We start from the raw sequence: 21,090 nt of genomic DNA on the forward strand, positions 1-21,090 counted from the left end.
TATACACCTATTTACTAAAAAGTTGTATAGGGATATATTTGCATGTGTATTTACATAAATGCATTTTAAAATTGCACATATATACATATATGTTCCTTGTTAACCCTACAACACTTCTCAAGTATGTTATTTATGCTTTAGATAAGTATGTTATTTATGCTTTAGCTAAGTGTACTCTTTGAAAAAGGGCTTGTCTATATACTGGTAATTAGGAAAAAGAATTTTATTTTTGGCCGGGAGTTTGGCCTAGTGGTTAAAGTGCTTGCCTAGCATGCATGAAGACCCGGGTTCGATTCCTCGGTACCACATATAGAAAAAAGCTGGAAGTGGTGCTGAGGCTCAAGTGGTAGAGCTCTAGCCTTGAGAAAGTCCAAGGACAGGGCTCAGGCCCTGAGCTCAAGCCCAGGACTGGCAAAAAAAAAAAAGAATTTTATTTTTTGTTGATAAATAATAGATGAATCCCAGAATTTTTCTTGATGTTGTTATTTGTTATATATTCTTTCACAGAATTTCTCCATGCCATTCAATTTTATTTTTATGTCTAGAATATACAGACACTATTCTCTAGATTTATGGTATATTAAATTTAATTTTGTATTTGTTCACAACTAAGTTGAAAATATTTGCTAGGAATAAGAAAGAATAAAGTCAAGAGTCATTTTAAAATAATTACCAAGAAAGAACAACAGCTAAGATTATATGCATTATTTTAATTAAGGGTACTTGGAAGTACATATGTCTACAGATAAGTATCTACAGATGATATGATTAGAAAATGTAACTTTTACATCTTCAATTAAGTCAAATTCATTTCAGTAATGATGAGTGATTAGAGAAAAATTTTATTAGAATCAGACTTTGAATCATTAAAGAATCTACTTTAAATTTAAATTTTTCTACAGTGTACTTTACTAGGTAATGACTACGAGAGATGAAATTAATACGAGCAGTTTAAGAGTGATTAAATTATATGTTTTAAGCAATCTGTGATTTAATGTTACTGACAAATTTAAAGAATTTTCATTTATTCATAAAAACAACTACCCATGCCAGCCTACCTTATAATTAGTGAGTAATGAGCCACAGAAATAAGCATTTCTCATATGCAGACAATTTGGCAATATCACCCCAACACATTGGCCTTGATTATCTTCCTTATAAAGTTTATTTACTGTTTAAGGCATTCAACTGGTTAACATTTGAATGTGAAGATTGTTTTCTGCCATTAGTTTATTTTATTAGCTATAAAGAGATAAAATATAATACAATAAAATATTATTATATAGTTTATTGCCATCAAAATAACAGAGATTTCAGGTTTAAAAATCTAGGTTATCATTTTAAATTCCTTAAAAATGAAATTTAAATGAATACCTCTAATCTTTTCTCTAAGATACAATATGAGCTTAAGCCAAATATATTTCATGGTAGAGAACTATATATATATTTATTTCTTGAAAATTGGCACCACTTACATTTTTGAGAAAGAATGTATGATAAAATGTAGTCATCATGATAAAATACATAAGAAATATTGATACAATTTGAAATGATGGATATGCTTTTATCTAAAATAAAAATTAAAATACATTTTGCGCAGATCCAAAGACACAGTTCAGAAATGAATACAGCCATTACAGAATATGATTAAATCATAAATATTTAACTGCTGGTATGAAGATATGGCTTCATTAGAATACCTGCCTAGCATGCTTGAGGTTGGATTTCATCTTTACTAATGAAAAACATTTTTTTATAAAAGGAAAAGTATGAAAATATTAGCTACGAGGTTTGACCTAAATTGTTCTGTACTGATTGACAGCCCCTGACATCAATAAATTAAATGTGTGTCATAATACTGCAAGGCAATGCTAGCATTCACTTTTGATCTTCTCAGTAAGATAGACAAAACAAAATAAAATTTCGGTCTGTAGTCTGTAGGCCTTGCCTCCTCTTAATAAGTAAAATTGGAATTTAATGAAGGAAATCTCAGGAGGAAAAAAGTTGTAAAGTTCCTAAGGAGGTGTTAACAAAGAGCCTTCTGGACTCCCACCAGATTGTCCAGTCTTATGAATGTTGAACCACATGGAAGCTTAGCACCTACAGGAAAATGTACCATTCTTCCCTGAACCCATTAGGAAAGATATCAATGACAAAGCACAGCTTTACACACGCATGTCTGAAAATCTACTGTACTTCCTTTACATATCTAGTGGTATTTGCTTTTCATATTATAATGTACAAAACTTCGAGGTTCTACAACGTTTTATTAAAAATCCCTGTGTCACATAAAGGGTTGGCTTCTGAAAAAGATTCCATGGAAAAGCTATGGTCCTGCACCATTTGGAGGTCATAGTCCAAATAAGAGATATTTTGTTGTATATTATCCTGTTTTTGTTTCTAGTACAGGATGTCACAGACTGGGTAAAGCCCAAGCAGTAGAAATCCAGTGGGGTCAGGGGTGTTGAGGTTAGAAGTCTGAGAGCATGTGTTCAGCATATCCTGAAGATCACATACTACCTCAGATTGGAAGTGAAAGGAGACAAAGGGAGGAGACTGGGATCGAATCCCGATAATAAGTAAGTCAGTTCTTGTGCACAGCATTAGCCTGTTAAGGAAGGTGCTTCCTTCTACACTGAGTGTCTTCTTAAAGATCCCAGTCCTTCACACTGTGACCATGACAATTAAATTTCAATATCAATAATTCTTCGTTTCTCTCATGAGTATCTGTAGCGCACTACTTCCATGGTCTACCAATCTGTCATCCATTTAAATCTCTATTCATCCATCTATTCCTAACCTTTGTTTAACTTTATTGTCTAAACTTCAAATGTTGCTCAACATAGTTTCAGGTTAACACGTCCACTAAGTGTCCCAGGAGACTTAATAAGAACGACCTCTCGAATCGTTCCTTTGTCCTGTTGTTCCCTTTTCTCAGACTCAGCTCACAATCTGACCACCTCATACTTCATCCTGGTTTTTTTTTTCAAAACTGGAGGAAATGCTATTATATGCATATTGCATGGATACCTAACTTAAATAAAAGACAGGTACCTACTCCAATTATATATGAACATTAAGGAGCTGAGTAAGGTTATGTAATTTGTTGAAAATTAACTTTAGCATTGTGTATAGTGAACATAATTGAGGTTCACATATCTGTGTGTTAGATCTATCGACTGCAGGTGGAATATACATGAGTGTATGCACTCCTCAGAGGTCTTCATCAGTTAGCTGGGGAAATGAGACAGGTTCTGAATAACACTTAGATTCATTCTGAGTATCAGATCTTGACCATCTGTTAATGATCTTCCTGCTCTTTCCCCTTACACATATCGAAGTAGCATTTTCAATTGGCAAACTGATATGACATAGGGTTTATATGTCCCCAAAATTAAGCAGATAAAGCATGTCCCCAGTGTGATAGACCTGAGAGTTGGGCTTTCCAAGGAATTCTCTAGTTCACTAAACAAAGTTCATGTGAGAGATATTTGTGATCTTACCTAAAATTACTATTAAGACCTTGTAACTTATATAACAGGAGTGTGTGTGTGTGTGTGTGTGTGTGTGTGTGTGTGTGTGTATTTACTTGCGCTCTTCCATTGGGTGAAGAGGCATCAAGAAGGCAGTATCTTAGGGAAGCAACCTTCATCTGTCACTGTGACTGTTAGCCTTTTTAAGCCTTGCCAGCCTGCGAGCTATGAGAAACACAAATGTAAGGTTATAAACCATCTAGTTTATGATATTAAAAAAAAAAGAACAAAGACATGCACCTTAAACAGCTGTAACTCTCCAAATGATCCGGGGGTGAAAACAAAATCAACCAACATCATATTAACTGACCAAATTCCATTGAGTATAAATACCACATCTTGTTGATCCACTCATCAACTGAGGGACATATGGGTTGGTTCCATATCTTCACTATGGTAAATTGTGCTGCGATGAACATCGTTGTGCTAGTGGATTTAGTATTTCCTTGTTTCTGGATGAGTGGGTAAATGGCAAGTAGTGGAATTGCCAAGGAGTGTAAACTCGTTCAACCACTATGGAAAGCAGTATGACAGTTCTTCAAAAGACTAAATATAGAGCAACCCTATGACCCAGAAATTCAGCTATTAATCATCTTAAAATTTGTTCTTTATTTTTCTAAATTATCTCTTCACATTAAAAATGAGAGGAAATGTCTGGTCTCTGGTGGCTCAAACCTATAATCCCACTTATTTAGGTAGGTGAGATCTGAGAATTGTTGTTCAAACCCAGATAGCGCAGGAAATTCCACTTTATTTTTATATCCAATAAGAACTAAAAAGCTGGAAGTGGACCTGTGGCAATTGTTAGTGTGCTAGCTTTGCAAACTAAAGCTCAAGGACAGCACCTAGATACTGAGTTAAAGTTTTAAAGTTCTATGACCGTAAAATACACATGAACACACACACACACACACACACACACACACACACACACACACACACATGATAAAGGAATAATCAACCAGGAAATTATAGCAACTTTGTGTATTTAAATAGAAAACAAACCACATTGCAACAAGTGATCAAAATATTCATAATTAGATCTTTACATAATTCTTTAAAAATGGATAAGTATACACCCATGGATAAGGGTGCAGAGGCATGCATAATATGATAAGAATTAGGTAGAATGGTGTATGCAGATGATAATGTCATTAGGGGGACTGAGAGTTACTTTTTTTGGTACCTTATTTTTATTTTTATATTTATTTAAGCAGAGGGATTATAGTTACATTCATCAGGTAGTGGGTACATTACTTCTTGAACATTGTTACCCCTTCCCATGCTTTTCTCCTACTATTCCTTTCTTACCCCCTCCCACTCATCTTGTTTTTCTTTTTCTTTTCCCATTTTCAAACACACAAATAAACTTACCTACAATATGCCAGGTACCAAAGTGAGAAACAGAACATGAGATAAACCATAAGGAGAAAAGAAGAGAAAAGAAATAGCTTTACATAGTACATTAAGAACAACCATCACAAAGATAAACCTCCTGTTTCCATATCCTTTGGCCATATATGTACATGGCTTTTGATCTATCATGATCCTCCGCTAGAATTCTAGATGTGTACTAATTGTTACAGATGAGGGAAATCATGGAGCCTATGTTTCTTTGGGTATGGCTTACTTAACATAATATGTTTTTTTTCAAAGTCTTTCTATTTGCTTATAAATGGGCCATGCCATTCTTTCTGATGTAAGCATAGAATTCCATGTTATGAATATATCACATCTTCATGATCCATTCATCGACTGAGAAGCATTTGTTTTGCACTGTTGGTGGGAGTGTAAACTTGTCCAACCACTCTGGAAAGCAGTATGGAGGTTCCTCAAAAGACCTAACATAGAGCTCCCCTATGACTTAGCAATCCTGCTTCTGGGCATTTAACCCAAAATATCCAGAAAAAAGGTCATACTAAACCTACCAGCACAACCATGTTCATTATAGCACTATTCACCATAGCTAAGATGTGAAACTACCTAGATGAGAGTTTCTTCTAAGGATAAAGAATATAAGGAAATTATTTCATATTTTATTTCACATGCCATGAAAATACAGGGGGAATTCTCATAGCTTACTATCATTTGTGCTTTTTTGTTTTTAGTCTATTCGATAAGTTTTTCTTTATTATTTAATATGTTCATCATGTACACACAATGCATGCAAATACGCACACATAAGAAATCAGCCAATTTGGATTCTACTACTAGCAATTGGATATATACAGAAACAACGTACGGAGAGATCTAAGACCTTATTTCCATTTCTGATTGTGTCTCCAAACAGCCACGTGATGTTCGGAAAGTCATTTCAATTTGCAACCCCTATTTACTTATCTGCAAATTGAGGTGATGAGATCACACAACCAAGATTTCTTTCATCAATTCCTTCTCTGTAAATTTTGTAAAATATTTGACCTTTGGGAAATTAGTTTGGTTGCTTATAAATGTAAATTTAAATTACACATTTCAAAAGGTATATTTCCTAGCAATTAATTATGTCATTAATAAATGAGGACAAATGAAAAGTTGTCCTTTTCTATGAATATCATAATACAGATTGAGGATAAGATTCAGGCATCTCCTCATCTGCTTCAAAAAATGAGGTAGTTCATTACAACGATGTATTGCATTACAATTATGACCCTAAATTTCTAAATAAATTGGATAGAGGGGTACTCCATTCCTTGTCACTATTAATAGAGACTTTGCCAGCAACGTATCATATATGAATGAAAAAAATGAAACAAGACATTACTGAGAAGAATGTTTGTTCCTGTTTCATGCCATAAAAAGTATAATTTTAAATGCTAGAACCCATATTACCTGATATGTTTTCATTTTCGAAAATTACCTGGGTGGAAATCACTTTATTATTTTGCTCTCAAATTTTTTGTTGTTGGATCATGGGGCTTGAACTCAGCCTGGGCGCTGTCCCTGAGCTCTTCAGCTCAAGGCTATGACCTTACCATTGAGCCAAGCCCCATTTCCCGTTTTCTAGAGGTTAATTGGAGATAAGATCTCAGGTGCTTTTGTGCCCAGGCTGGCTTTGAACCTTGATCCTCAGATCTCAACCTCCTAAGTAGCTAGAATTACGGAAGTAAGCCACGGCACCCGGCTATTCTCATACCTCTTCTATTATTTTTAACTGTACTTTTTCCTGAGCCCATTGTGACATCTCATCCATCTACATTTTAAAGGCATTTAATATAAAAGCTAGATAGCATAAATATATACATTTATAGAATTAAAGTAATTGGTTATATCCATTTCTATGTAAAAATTGTTAAAATTTATTTTATGTAATTAATTTTTGAATTATTAAGTGCTTATGCAAAGAGTTTTCCATTCAATGCATCAATTTATGAGCATAAAGCATCTTGATTAAATATCTGTACTTAATGTTTCTTTCCCTGGTTCCAATGTCTGATCCTTAAGTCATCAGACTGCTTATTTTAATGTGCTAATTTCCAAGGACTCAGTTCAGCTGTGTGTGTCAGCATGTATCTATCTATCTGTGTGTGTGTGTGTGTGTGTGTGTGTGAAACAGAGAGAGAGAGAGAGAGAGAGAGAGAGAGAGAGAGAGAGAGAGAGAGAGAGAGAGAGAGAGCGAGAGAGAGGTGTTTAGGCTCTAATGTTTTCTGATCTAAACCCTCAAGGATGTTTCTCATGGAAATAGTCCAGCTCATTAACACATTTAAATCTGTAGTACAAAATTCAAACTCTTCTCTGTAACCTATCAGAGCTCTTCATTGACTGACTCCCAAATACATTATACCATTACTGCTTAATATACTTTGGCAGGTTTGTTGATAGAATTAAGTGAAATCAGATATTCATTATTCCAGAGAATGCCTGGTACAGTAAATTTTTAATTAATATTTGTAGCTTTCCTCTACCCTCCCTTGAACTCTGCCAAAATCATAGATGTCTATTATTCCCTCTTTACTAGACTAGTGGAGTAGTTTCCTTATCATGTGTGTAGACATAATCAAGAAATGCATGATAGTGTGAAGTGACTAATTTCTTGGAGGATCTAAGAATTCAAAGATCATACAAACTTCTGAAAATAAATAGTGCATGATTCTTAATACTGTGATTCTTAATGCAAACTCTAACTGTACAAGTCTGTTCAGTTCAGAGAACCTGGGGACAGATGCTGCCTAAGAAGAAAGTTTTTCAGGTCTCTCAAAGGAGGCTTAGATAATTTTAGGTTCCAGAAAATAGTCATAACATAAAGTTTGTTAAGTCATCCTATATTTTTATTAGTATCCCTCAGCAATAAACCCTGTACTAAAACTTCAATAGAGTATTAGGATTGGATTTTAGAGAATAAGGCCTTGAAGTAACCAAGTTCTGATCGAAAGTTATTGTGCTTTCAACACTTATTCAAATATTATAAATTTTGGTGATATTGACTACATGGCAATGTGAGTTACCAATTATCTGATGAAGGAACACCTGAGAACAGTTCTGCTAATCTTTCCAAGTGAACTCTTTCTTTAACCTCTGGCAAGGAATAGCTCATCTTTTTGCCGGATTATTTCATCAGTAAGACCATAGTGCGAGTTTAAGAATGTATTTTTCATGAGTCAAATCATTTCATTGTCAGTGGAATATATTTTACTTTAACAAGGTACTGGTAGACAAGCAAAGATAAACATTGAAATAGACAGCTAAAAATTCATTTTTCCTTTCTTCTTCCTCTTCCAACAAAACTGACTTACTACATGACTGGCATTCAAATTTGTACTTCACCTCTTACTACAGCATTGACCAACTGTCCTATCTCTAGTCTTTAAAAGATAATAATGATTATCAGGTGGGTCCAGTCAGTCACCAGCAGCTTAGGTCATCCTAGCTGATTAGGAGGTAGAGATCTAAGAACTTCTGCTCCAAGATAGTTGAGGAAGAAAACTAAGGCAGAAGCTTTTCAGCAATTAACTAGCAAACGTTAGAAGCATGGTTCAGGTGATAGAGCACTTGTCTTAACTGACAGCTGGGGTCCTGAGTTCAAATCCTAGAGCCTCTCCCTCCCTCCCTCTGTCTCTCTCCCTCTATCTCTTACACACACACACACACACACACACACACACACACACACACACACACACACACACACACGCAAGGACCAGCAAGAAATAATCTTCAAGAATAGTAGCCCATTTTACATCTATTTTCCTGTTTATTTGCTAATATCTTTGCTTCCTCATTTGCTATAGAACTTGCTCCAAATTTTAGAATTCTAGGTACCCCTGCAATTAAAATATTCTAATGAAGTAATAGAACCCTTTTGCATGGGTTAACTGGCTAACTAGAATAAAGTATTACAAATCTTACCATTTTTTGTGGATCATCTTGGGAATCTATGGTTTCTATGGCTAGAGGCAGTGAAAGTTCTGCCTGTTACCAAGCAACATGAGAGAAAGGCAAAAGAATTCTTGAGAAGGTAAAGCTTGACAGTGATCTCTGAGAGACGCTTATTTTCATGCATGTGTTTTAAACTCAGCTGAATATCACTTCCTACTCCACAGTAAGTTGTTAGGAAAAACTTGTCATGAATGTAATCACACATCAAAGCATCTGAAGTCCTTGTGTTTCATAGTTTTTAATATCATTTACTACATTTATATTCAGGAACTAGACTGCATTATTGATACAATGTTATAGAGAAAGGGGAACATATATTTTGACTGATGTTTTAATTCAGATAGAAACTTTTATCTATCTAGAAATGTAAGGTTAAAAAGAACCATCTTATTTTTGGTGTTGCTGTTTTTTATACCTCTTTGGCTTATTTCATGTTTTTATTGTTTCTATTGCATAAAATATCACTTTTTCAATGTTAATATTTTATTCAAATTTGAAACAATAGTCAGAAGGCATTATGTCTAGAAATTAAAATGTCACCAGATATCCAAATCTATAGAGAACAGAGGCTTAGTTTGCAGGTGTTTAAATAGCACATAGAAAAAGAACTAATTAAGAATTCTAGTAATAATATCATAATTAGCTGTACTTGTGGATGACTCTATTAAATATCAAATTGTCCTTTCCTGGGTGGTCTCTTAATCCTTAAACACTTATTTTTTATTTAAATTTTATGGTTCTGGTGATGTAGAGAGAGGTTACACTCCCATAAGTGACTTTTTAAAAAGGTGTTACCCCCTTCATTTTTTTCAGACTTTTTCCCCTTCCAACTTCACACTCCCCTCCTTGACAAGCTGTAAAATTCATTTCCAACATAGTATTCAGTACAGTATCACTGTGGAACTGGTTTACCCTTTCTCCTATCTTAATTACTTTTCCCTTTCCCAAATCAAATAGACTTATACACAAGACAAAGGATAAAGAAATCAAACCAGTGGCATCATGAAATAAACCAAAGGGAGGAAAGGAAGGCCAAAGAAACAACTGCAAGCAGTATAAAGCAAAAATAACAACAAACTCTTGTTTCCTTAGAGTTCATTTTGCCAAGCATTATTTTGTAAGGTCATATGCACATAGTTACTGAGCCATTGATTCATTTATTTTTAATTCATAAAAGAATCCTATTTTGCACATATACCTACACATACATTCCATAAACACAATCTCTAGAAAATTAACTATTTACCAATAAATTAAGATTTCTATTTTTCTGAATTATTTGTACTGTGTATTTTCTAAGTGTATTATTTTGGTATTATTAGAAACTGATAATCTTTCTTTTTATGATTTATTTGTAAAAATTATCAAGTGAATGATGCAGTAGATGCACAAGGATTTAACCTCTTCCTGGTTATCATATAACAACTACAGTGCTATCTACACCTATAAAGAATGGAATTTTGTTGAGAGTAATGATGTGAGTTGAGGTGAGGATCTAAGTCTCCCTACTTCAAGCATAAATTTGCCTTTATATGAAATATATGCCATAGACAGATATAGGAGGCATATGCATGCCTGCAATCCTATCCACTCAGGAGGCTGGGATCTGAAGATTGAAGCTCAAAGCAAGTCTGGGCAAGAAAGTGTGTGAAGCTTTTTCCAGTTATCTTATCTCCAATTAACTACCAAAAAGTCAGGTTCGTTCAAGCAGTAGAGTGCCATTCATGAGTGAAAATACTAAGGGCAGTGTCCAGGCCCTGAGTTCAAACACCAGTACTATCTTAAAAACAAACAACATATATATGTATATATACATATATACATATGTGCATATATGTGTACATTTGTACATACATATATACACATCTATGTACATTTTCTGTTATATATTAACATATTAGTTGTCACATATATTCTAAATAAACAATAAAATAAAAAGTTTTAAATATTTTTGTGCTAATATGCATAATTTCCAAATAAGTAATTTTGTATACAGGAGTGCAAGAAGATATGCTTCACATCAATTTTGCCTGTGATTCTTTCCTGTATGAGGTAGAGCTTGGTATGGAGCCTTGCTCACAGAAGGATTTTCCTAATTAGAGCCTTTTGTGATCACTCAGGTGACTTAGTTCCCCTGTATACTTTTATGTAACACCCTGTGGAATTTAATTATTTTGAAGGTGAAGTCACTATCTGTCTTCTCTCATGAGAAACACTTCAAAAGCCCTAGGGACCTGACAGGTACCTGACATATAGTTGGGTCTCAATAAATATTTAACTAACCCTGGAATTACCTTCCCGCAGCATGAGTGGAAATGAATGGCCAACTGATGAAATTGCAGCCATTTTAAGAAATATTTCCCCAGAACATTTTCAGAATCATTTTCAACAAAGGTTGGATTTGCAACTTAGAATTGACTAAGAAAGATAAATACCAGCCAATAATTTACTGTTGCCTTTTTGTATCTTTGATCTCTCAGTTTTATTGTCTATTTAATGAATTTTAGATATCTATTTAATCAATACTTTAATCAATATTGCATGTCTATTTAATCTATTTTATTGTAATAAAATTAGGAAAAATAGCTTGGGGCATCTTAGACATTGCTTCACTTCTCAAATCTCTACCATCCATTTGTCAGGGTACAGGCAGCCAGAATCTATAGAGATGGAAATTAATACTAACAAGTATAAGAATTTATAGTCCTATGGGCCTACAATTAACTGCTTAACACATATCTTTGAGGTGTGTTGCCCTCTCTGTTTATTTCTCAGAATCCTATGTTGAATTTTGGTAAATGTGTTAGTAACCAATGATTTTCCAATGATTTTCTAGTAGGCAATGATTTGTTCAAATGACAAAGGAGGTTGGAAAAATAAAGAAAAATGTTCTATACTATGTTATATTTAAGATTTCAAATGCAGTAGTCAGTGTTCAGGTTGCAATTCTAAAATTGCTAGGTACTAAATAAATGGCCCTGAATTAACTGAGTAGTGCTTTTGTTTACTCATTTTCAAATTTAAATAAAGCTTCTGTAAGAATGAATTATATTAATTCATATAAAGAATTGTCTAGCCCATGGGAAGAATTTAAATATTCACATCACATGATAATTAGTTATTCACAAAATGTATATAGATATTTAATATTTAGTCAATCAACTCACTTAAAATATTGCTACACTTATTAAAAATGAGATGTTGGAACTTCAAAATTTCTCTTTCTAGTACCCTAAGAAGTAGTAGCATATGATTCCTCTCTAGGAACAGTATGACTAACTGAAGAAGCACTGTATTCCAAAGTCAAAAACTGTAAGATTTTTCTAAGGTGTTCAGGTTAATCGTATAATTCCTGTAAAGAAGAGATCAACAAGATCATGGTTCAAGGATAGCCCAGGCAAAAAATAGCAAGATCTCATTTCAGTCAATCAATTGGCTAGACAACTGTGCTTATAGTCTAGCTACATGGAAGGCAACAAGTAGGAGGAGGAGGATCTGACCATGTCCCCAGCAAAATTATCAGAAACTACCCCCAAAATTACCGGAGACATGGCTCAAATTAAACTACATCTGCCTAGTAAACACAAGATGCTGAGTTCTGAAAAACAAAACAAACTAAACATAAACGGATGGATATGATGGCTTTATACCTGTACTCAAGAGGTAGAGACTGTTCAAAGGTGATCCTACATTGTCTAAAAAAAAATAACTAGAGGAAAAAAGATTGGGCTCAGGCAGTAGAACACCTGCCTAGCAAATGCAAGATTCTAAGCCAAACCTTCCTCCAGAAAATCATAACAACCCTCTACAAAAAGCATCTATTGCATACTGTCTTTTGTGTTTTCTCAAGCAAGATTAAGACTTAGCCATGGTAGATGATTTCATATGATACCTTCCATTGACTGCCCAATGGAAAAGCAAATCCTCTAGAATACCTGTAACATTAAAAAATCACTGTGCCAATTAATTAACTTAATTATTTCCAAATTAGTATGCACATGAATCTGAGTATTATACTTAATAACAGTTTAGGAGATGAAATCTCTAAGAGAAGAATATCTTAAAATTGTGAAAAATCATATTAGTTATATTTATGTTTTGGGAATAGAAAGTAAGCATTGTATTTTTGTACCGGATGGCCCTTGGCCTGTACTTTCTTCAACCAGGGAAATTTGTCAGTTTCGTAATACTCCAGAAGGATCAGAGATTTAGTCCCACCATAGCCTATCCCATACTGCTGTGGAGAGTCTGTACTAGCTTTTGCCTCTTGGATGAGGAAGTACTGACTCATCTATTATATCCCAGCCTTCATATTTTCTCCAGCATACTATATTCAGCTTTCCACAGTGGTTCATGACTAGATCAGATGCCTTATAATCTTCTCATTCTATTACCTTCAATAAACAAATACCTATTTGAGTTCAAATTTGTGACAACGCCTATTTGGAGAAAATCCAAACTAAGGTTTATAGTAAACTCACAGCTGTGTGGTTAGAAGTTAGGATGGATACATAGAGAAGCCATGAGCTTTCCGCAGAGGCAGAAATAGGAAAGGAGAATTTGAGGCAGAAATTGTATGTTCCTAACCATTTCTTTCTTGACAACAAAGTTGTATTTTTAGATTCCCTGGCATAGACAGATGTTAGTATGTATTTATAACAAAGGCACTATTATCAATTTAGAGGGACAAATTAAAGCCTAGCTTTTTCATAATTAAGTATATTTTCTGAGGAGACATTCTTGTTTATTTCTTTTCTTTTCATTGTTCTACATTCTATCCTTTGTAAAGGGTACAGAGAAGCAGCCTATCGTGAGAAATTCCCTCACCTGCGCATGTTCAAAGAATGGACTTAAAAGCAAGAGATGTGCAGCAAAGTGAGACTTCGGTGACTTTAGTAACTTTAGTGGTGATCTTGCAATCTTCAAGATTACAACAAGCAGTTATTTTTAGCATGTGGGGATCCTGAGCCCAGTTCCTCACTAGTCTGGGTATTACCAGATTCAGATTCTTTCCCAAATATTACCTATTTTCATACATGCACCTCCTGAGGTTGGATAAAGGCCCAGGTGTGGGATTACTGGGTCATAGGGAAGCTTTATATTTAATCTTAGAAGAAACCTCCATACTGCTTTCCAGAGTGATTGAACAAGTCAACATCTCTACTAACAATACTATATTGTTAGTAACTACTATAGTAACATTCCTTTTTGGACATATTCCCACCATCATCTGTTGTTAGTATTCTTCATAATGGATATTCTAACTGGGATAAGGTGGAATCTCGATGTTATTTTGATTTGCATTTCTTCTGTGGCTAGAGATGTTGAACATGTCTTCATGTCTGTTGCCCATTCTTTGAAAGCTTAGGATTGCCATAATAAGTTTCCTGTATTTTTATCTTGCTACTCTCGGTTTTAAAAAACGAAAGGAAAGGTCATAAAGCCCTTTATTAATGCTTCCTGTAAATTCTATCAAAGCCATTCTGAAGAAAGTAAACTTCAAGCCATCTAGAAGCAAGAAACGAAATAACTCTCTGATCCAAGTGTGTGTGAATGTTTGCATGTCCATATCCATCTGTTGTTCAGTGGTTTTCCTTGGACCTCAGAGATCAGATATAGTATTTAAGGCCCTGATAATTGATTTCTATCACATGAGTTTTATCAGAAGTACAGTTTGATAGTTGTGGAGATTATATAATTGATTTTTTTTCTAAGAAAGTTTGACTGTCGGGCAATTTTCCTTATTTTCCTCAGATCATAGGCATTTGAATTGCCTATCATCAATGTTCCTATAAGTCAAGGGAGCAATAAAAAGAAATGACAAAAAAATTAAAAAGAGGAGCTCATAAAACTCAAAAAGAAAAGAAATGATGAAAAGAGATTTGCAATTTATTCATTTTCCAGATCACTGGGCATGGTGGCTCATGCCTGTAATCCTAGCTAATCAGGAGACTGAGATCTGAGTATCAGGATAGTTCAAAGCCATCCCAGGAACTAAATAGACTCTTATCTTCAATTAATCACTAGAAAAGGGGAAGTGGGGCTGTGGCTCCAGGGGTAGCCTTGAGCTGAAGAACTCTGGGACAACTCCTAAGCCCAGAATGCAAGCCTCATGACCCCCCCCCAAAAAAACCCCGAATTTGGGGAGATAAGTACATACAAAATATATTTTGTTTTCTTTATTTGGGTGCTGGTTCGGAGACTTGAACTCAGAAACATAGCGCTGTTTCTGAGCTTTTTGATCAAAACTTGCACTCTAATATTGAATGACAGCTCCACTTTTGGTGATTAACAGGAGGTAAGAATCTCACAGACTTTTCTGCCCAGGCTAGCTTCCAACAATCATCCTGAAATCTCACCCTCTTGAGTATCTAGGTTTACAGGAGTAAGACACTAGGACCCAGCTAACAAATTTCAAGTAACTGGCTCATACCTGTAAACCTAGCTATTCAGGAGGATACAAACTGAGACACACAGTTCAAAGACAATATAGACTGAAAAACTCTTTTCTCAAAAAAAAAGAAAAAACAGCAAAAAGAAAGAAACAGAGATGCTGCTCAAGTGATAAAACACCAGCCTTAAGTGAAAAATGCCAAATAAGCCTCAATTCCATCACTAAAATAATAAATACATAAATAACCCTATAACCCTCTGCTTATAATGCAGAGAAGAATAGATTGAATACTATTACTGAGATGAGTTTGTGAATTTGCAAAGAATTTTAACTGACAGATCCTGAGAAATCTACAGAGTTCCTTTTGCTGTTAGTAGGACATAGAATTTTTGCACTAGTTTTAGATAAGACAATATGAATTCTCATTTTGCTGGAAAAAATACCTGTGCTCCTTTTAATTACCTCTGTAATCCTGGCTCTTTAGGAAACTGAGTTATGAAAATCATAGTTCAAAGCCAGTCCAGAAAGAAAAATCCATGAGACAAAGCTGAAAGTAGACTTGTGGCTCATATAATAGATCTACATCCTTGAGTGGAATAAAGCCAAATGAGAGAGGGAGCCCTAGTTCAAACCACAATGAACACACACACACACACACACACACACACACACACACACACACACACACACACACTAAAGATTTAAAGTCTGGTTTCAGTTCTTTATAACCAACCAAGTGAATTCATGTCATTTATTATAGTAAAAATAACATACACATTCAAATAAGCCAGGATCAGAGATATTATGTAACCAACTGACCTACTTTTTGTGAGCCTTAGTTTTCTAATTTGAACATAATTATATCTATCTTGCCAAGAAGTTGAGGACTGACAAGAATGAAAGTGCTGAATAGCCTTTGATATCAGTAGGTGCTCAATTAATTCTGATTATTGATATTTTAGCTTCACTATTATTTTAATTATGGTAGCATTTCAGTAAGGTAAGCCTCAATGTTTTAACATAGGGTACTAATTTCTGCAGTAGCTCCTCTGTGTTTAACAATATAATAAAATAAAATACATACTTAGGAAATACTTTGAAAGAACGAATCTTACCCATATAAAATATGGGAAACTTGCTCTTTCATGCCTGAGGAAGACTAATTTATAGTCTGGTAAATTAATGCATGAGATTCCCACTCTTAGATGCCAAGTTCTCTTAGGAAAAAAACTTGCAAAAGGCATTGACTGATCATTCAATTGTTGAAACTGGTAAATAGCATTTTAGAAAAGAAAAAAAGAACTTTTATTTTCCCAACTCACAGTTTCTTTTCTTGCCCTCCCCCTTTCATTTTAATCAGTGTAATGTGTTTTTTTTTCAGATTCCAAAATTGTAGATAAAACATGCCTATTCTACAGTTTCTATCATCCAGTGAAAATTGGGGGAAAAAAGAAAACTTCATGATTTTAAATATTCTTTTAAAAATTCCTTTTTATACATAAGTTATTTTCAAAGGTCTTTGTTCTTGCATGATATAGATGGGCTGAGTGAAATAGTAGTAGAATTCCTATCAACCTATTGCAAACAATTCTCTATTTGCAAAGCACAAGATGATCAGAGCTAGCAGGTTCACATGGTGTTTCCAGTCACTAAACACTGGGAATGAGTACTGTGAAGAAAATTTAGGCACTGAGAAAGAAGTAGTTGCTACTTCTGGGAGAAGAACTGCCTCAAAGGAATAAGGGTTATCAGAGGTGGTTCTTTTCCTCTTTATTTCCAAGAACAATTTCTCCAAGAATAGAGAAGAAGATCAGATTCAATTACATTTTTATCATGAGATGAATTGTACAAACTGGAAAATATAATTGTAAACATTAAATGGAATTGGTTCTAATTGAATATATAGATTTGAATTTTAAAATTCTATTTTTTTCCTTGCAAGGTCTATCTTTTACAGCTTCTGTACTGTCTGTAGTTAGTGTACTGATTTCCCTGTGTAGTTACACAAAATAATGTTTTGATTCACTAACTACATTTCATGGTACATTAATAATATCAACACTGACACGTTTCCCTGTGTGTTGGATTCAGGGAATTCTATGTTAAGAGACATAGGGACATTTGTTAAGACCAGATAAATATTAAGTATCACTTATGAGATAGCATTTGCTGTCAGCCCTAAAGTCCTCTGAGATATATGTATGAGTACCAGCGACTTGTTGAGCCTGTTAAATCAGATGCTATTCAGCAGTAGTGCACATGTAGGTTTTCAAATGCAGTTTTAGAATGGGGTGTTGTTAGGACAGGTAGTTCATTTAAAAAATATTTTTTGTCAGTCATGGGGCTTGAGCTCTGAGTCTGGATGTTGTCCCAGAGCTCTTCACCTCTAGGCTACCACCCTACCCCTTGAGCCACAGTGCCACTTCTGGTTTTCTTGCGGGTTAATTGGAGATAAGAGTCTCACAACTTTAGTGCCCAGGCTGGCTTTGAATCATGATCCTCAGATATCAGCCTCCTTATTAGCTAGGAGTAAAGGCATGAGCCACCACACCCAGTAATCTAGAAAATGAATAAATTGCATTAGTGTTGATATGTTTTGGAAAATAATTAAAAATATGGCTAACTGGGCTGGGAATTTTACCTAATGGTAGAATGCTTGCCTAGCTTGCACAAAGACCTGGCTTGATTCCTCTGTATCACATACATAGAAAAAAGCTGGAAGTGGTGCTGTGGCTCAAGGATAGAGTTCAATGCCCAGGCCCTGAGTTCAAGGCCCAGAAATATATATGGTTAGCCATATATACATACATATATACATATATATATATGTATGTATATGTTTTTTTTTAATTTGTTTCCTTTGTATCAATGCTGGACTTGAACCCAAGGCCTGGTGCTCTCCTCAGCTTTTTTCTCAAGGCTCTACCACTTGAGCCAAAGCTTCACTTCCAATATTTCGGTGGATAATTGGAAATAAGAGTCACATGGATTTGCCAAGGAGTATTTCCTGCTCCATTCCTCAGTTCTTAGCGTCCTGAAGAGCCAGAATTACAGCCATGAGCTACCAGTGCCCCGCTAGTCTGGAGTTTCACTGAGTCTCAAAATCAAAATTGATTTTTAGTAGGTCTGTTCTAGGTCATACTGAATTGTATTGAAGTCTATTACAATTTACTCAACTATGGAAGATATTTCCTAACATTTGAGCTCAAAGAAAGAATAAGTTATGATGATTTTTTAAAAATATTTTTTACAAAAAATATTTTTACATTATTTGCATTAATTTGGGGGGGAGATATTCCTTGTTACCATTCTTCACAGATCCACGGTGTATTTTCTATTACTCTTTCCTTCTTCTTTCCTATTTTCTATTTTCGTAGTTGAGAATAATACATTTCCATGGTTTTACACCTCTTGTTAGCTGAATCGCCTCCCATTGATACTTGCTCCAAGTTGTCTGGATTCTTTGTGCTTTTATTTGAGATGAACAATATATTGAGTTTTTATCCTTATGAAATATCAAAGAGGTTCAGGAAAGGGAGATTTTAGAAAATGATATTTTCCCTCTGTGTTTTTGAAGTTGTGGCTGTATAAAAATATATACAAGGCGAGAAATAAAAGAGCAAAAAATCTCTTAATTACTGAATAAATGGTAAGATTTTTTTTTTCTTTCTTTCAGCTCTCAGGGGAAGTGATTTTGCAAATTGCCAGTGATCCAGTTCTGCCTTTTAACGCTCTTGATATAGCTTTAGAAGTGCAAAACAGACTTAAAGGTAATTTCTCTTTAAATGATGGTAATTTTATTAAATAACAATGTGTCCAAATAGGTTTCCCTAAGGAATTAAAATCATAAGAAGGATCCAGAAGTTTAGTGTTATGTCAACAAAAATAAGAGTATTTATGTGGAAATTCAAGGACAGTCAACAGAGTTGAAGGGTAGTCTATCTACATGTATTTATTAGAGACACTTGATTAAATGTTTCTGGTATTGCCAGGCATGGTGCCTCAGGCCTGTAATCCTAGCTATTCAGGAGGCTGAGATCTGAGGATCAAGGTTCAAAGTCAGCCCAAGCACATAAGAATCTGAGCCTCTTATCTCCAATTAACCTCTAGAAAATAGAAAGTGGGGCTTGGCTCAAGAGTAAGGAGGTAACCTTGAGCTGAAGAGCTTGGGGACAGGGCCCAGGCTGTGTTCAAGCCCCATGGTCCACAAAAAAAAAAAAAAAAAAAAAAAGGTTTCTCTTATTTTGTCAGTTTACACAAGACCAAGTCAGAAATTTTCTTCTGTGGGCTGGTTTTTCTTCTGTGGGCATCATTCTTTATGATAGAAACATGAACTCAGCTTAACGATAAAGAGGAGACAACCAGAGAACTGTTACCACCAGGTCTATTTCAGTCCCTTCATGCTGGAGTATATCTCTCTACCAGATTTGACCTGGCCCTAACCACTGCTTCCATTTCCACTGTACTCACATAGAAACTTTTCAATGAAGTTTAACTCTACTAACCAAATGCAAAGGAAATATTTTACTGAGATATCTCACCCTCCTCTTGAATGATTCATGAATGATTTATAGGCAGCTGCTTTTCAATATAAAACTAATATTTTAACTATGGTATTTGAGCAGCAGTCTTTGAAAACTGACCATCCTATAGATCCAAATGTTACCCATAACTAAAACTTCAGTATTTTTTTTTAATTAAACATTCTGGATTCCTTCTTATTCAGAAAACTCCCCAATGAAATTACATATTTCCCTCAATGAATATTTTATGACTTTTATTACAGTGGCTGAGAAACAATTACTTGGAGAATCATAGAGCTGTGCAGGATTGCTTGCTCTCCAATAAAATGGCTTCATATTGCCATGCTATTTGTATGTGCAAATCAGTCTCAGGTGCTTCCATATTTCCTACTTTCATCAGACTTGCATGTCACTATTTCCAAGATGTCTAAGAAGCAGACACTCTGTTTCCCTCAAATGGGCTATTTCTAAAATATTTGGGTTTTTAAAACTGGGAAATCCAGCACATGAAATTTAACAAAATAAGAACAGATATAAATGAAATACTAAGTAATTCCATGAAAGCCTTTTTTTATTTGTGGTGTAGACCATTTGGCATTTTCTTTAGATTTATTTTCACCCACTTGAAATAGGTCATTGGTGTTGCATACAATACTTACACTTTCAGAGTTTCTTTACAATATGTAGTTGTTTACGTCTAAAGGAGTAACTATCAAGCAGAGCAAAACAACACAAAAGCATTTATTTGAAAGTAATACCATTGAACAATAGATAAATGAATTATAAACAACTTACTTTCCTGAATATTAATTCTCTGTGATAAATGGGCTCATATGCAAACTATATTGTCTCTGAAATATCTATGTAAAAGCTATATTTCAAAAAGGCTAAATAATTAAAACCAGTAGAAACAAATATGTTTGCAAAACTCTTCTAAATATTAAGTTCTATTAATTTAACACATTTCAATTTGCTTCTAAGTGCCTATTAATAGCTACCGTATTTCAGTATTATAACTGCTACATAAAGATTTGAATAATGTCAACTACAAAGCCAAAATAGAACTTATTGTTCATTATTGTAATTATATACTCAGATTTCTGTGTGTAGTTAAGGACCTAGTTCAATATATGATCTCTTTTCTCACAAAGTCAAACATCTATAAAAATTTGGCGTGTAAACTGGGCACTCATGACTCCTACCTGTAATCCCAGCTACTCAATAGGCTGTAGTCTAAGGACAAGTTCAGAGCTGTCCCGGAAAAAAC

At 34.6% G+C, this 21,090-nt stretch overlaps 1 protein-coding gene and 1 long non-coding RNA gene across 2 annotated transcripts in view; one reads left to right on the top strand and one right to left on the bottom strand.

The window, feature by feature from the left end:
• The window catches only part of LOC150068940 (uncharacterized), a 35,686-nt gene extending 26,774 nt beyond the window's left edge, over positions 1-8,912 (bottom strand). The window contains exon 1 of the long non-coding RNA XR_016535001.1: positions 8,877-8,912. This is a non-coding gene — a long non-coding RNA (uncharacterized LOC150068940). The remainder of the gene's footprint in view (positions 1-8,876) is intronic.
• Naaladl2 (N-acetylated alpha-linked acidic dipeptidase like 2) overlaps positions 1-21,090 on the top strand; it is an 855,862-nt gene that overhangs the window by 781,730 nt on the left and 53,042 nt on the right. The window contains exon 12 of the mRNA XM_090342362.1: positions 18,977-19,070. Coding sequence (XP_090198488.1) covers positions 18,977-19,070 — 94 coding nt within the window. The remainder of the gene's footprint in view (positions 1-18,976; positions 19,071-21,090) is intronic.

The sequence above is a fragment of the Megascapheus bottae genome, chromosome 1 (genome assembly GCF_031878675.1).
Source record: "Megascapheus bottae isolate mThoBot1 chromosome 1, mThoBot2.hap1, whole genome shotgun sequence".
Classification (NCBI taxonomy): domain Eukaryota; kingdom Metazoa; phylum Chordata; class Mammalia; order Rodentia; family Geomyidae; genus Megascapheus; species Megascapheus bottae.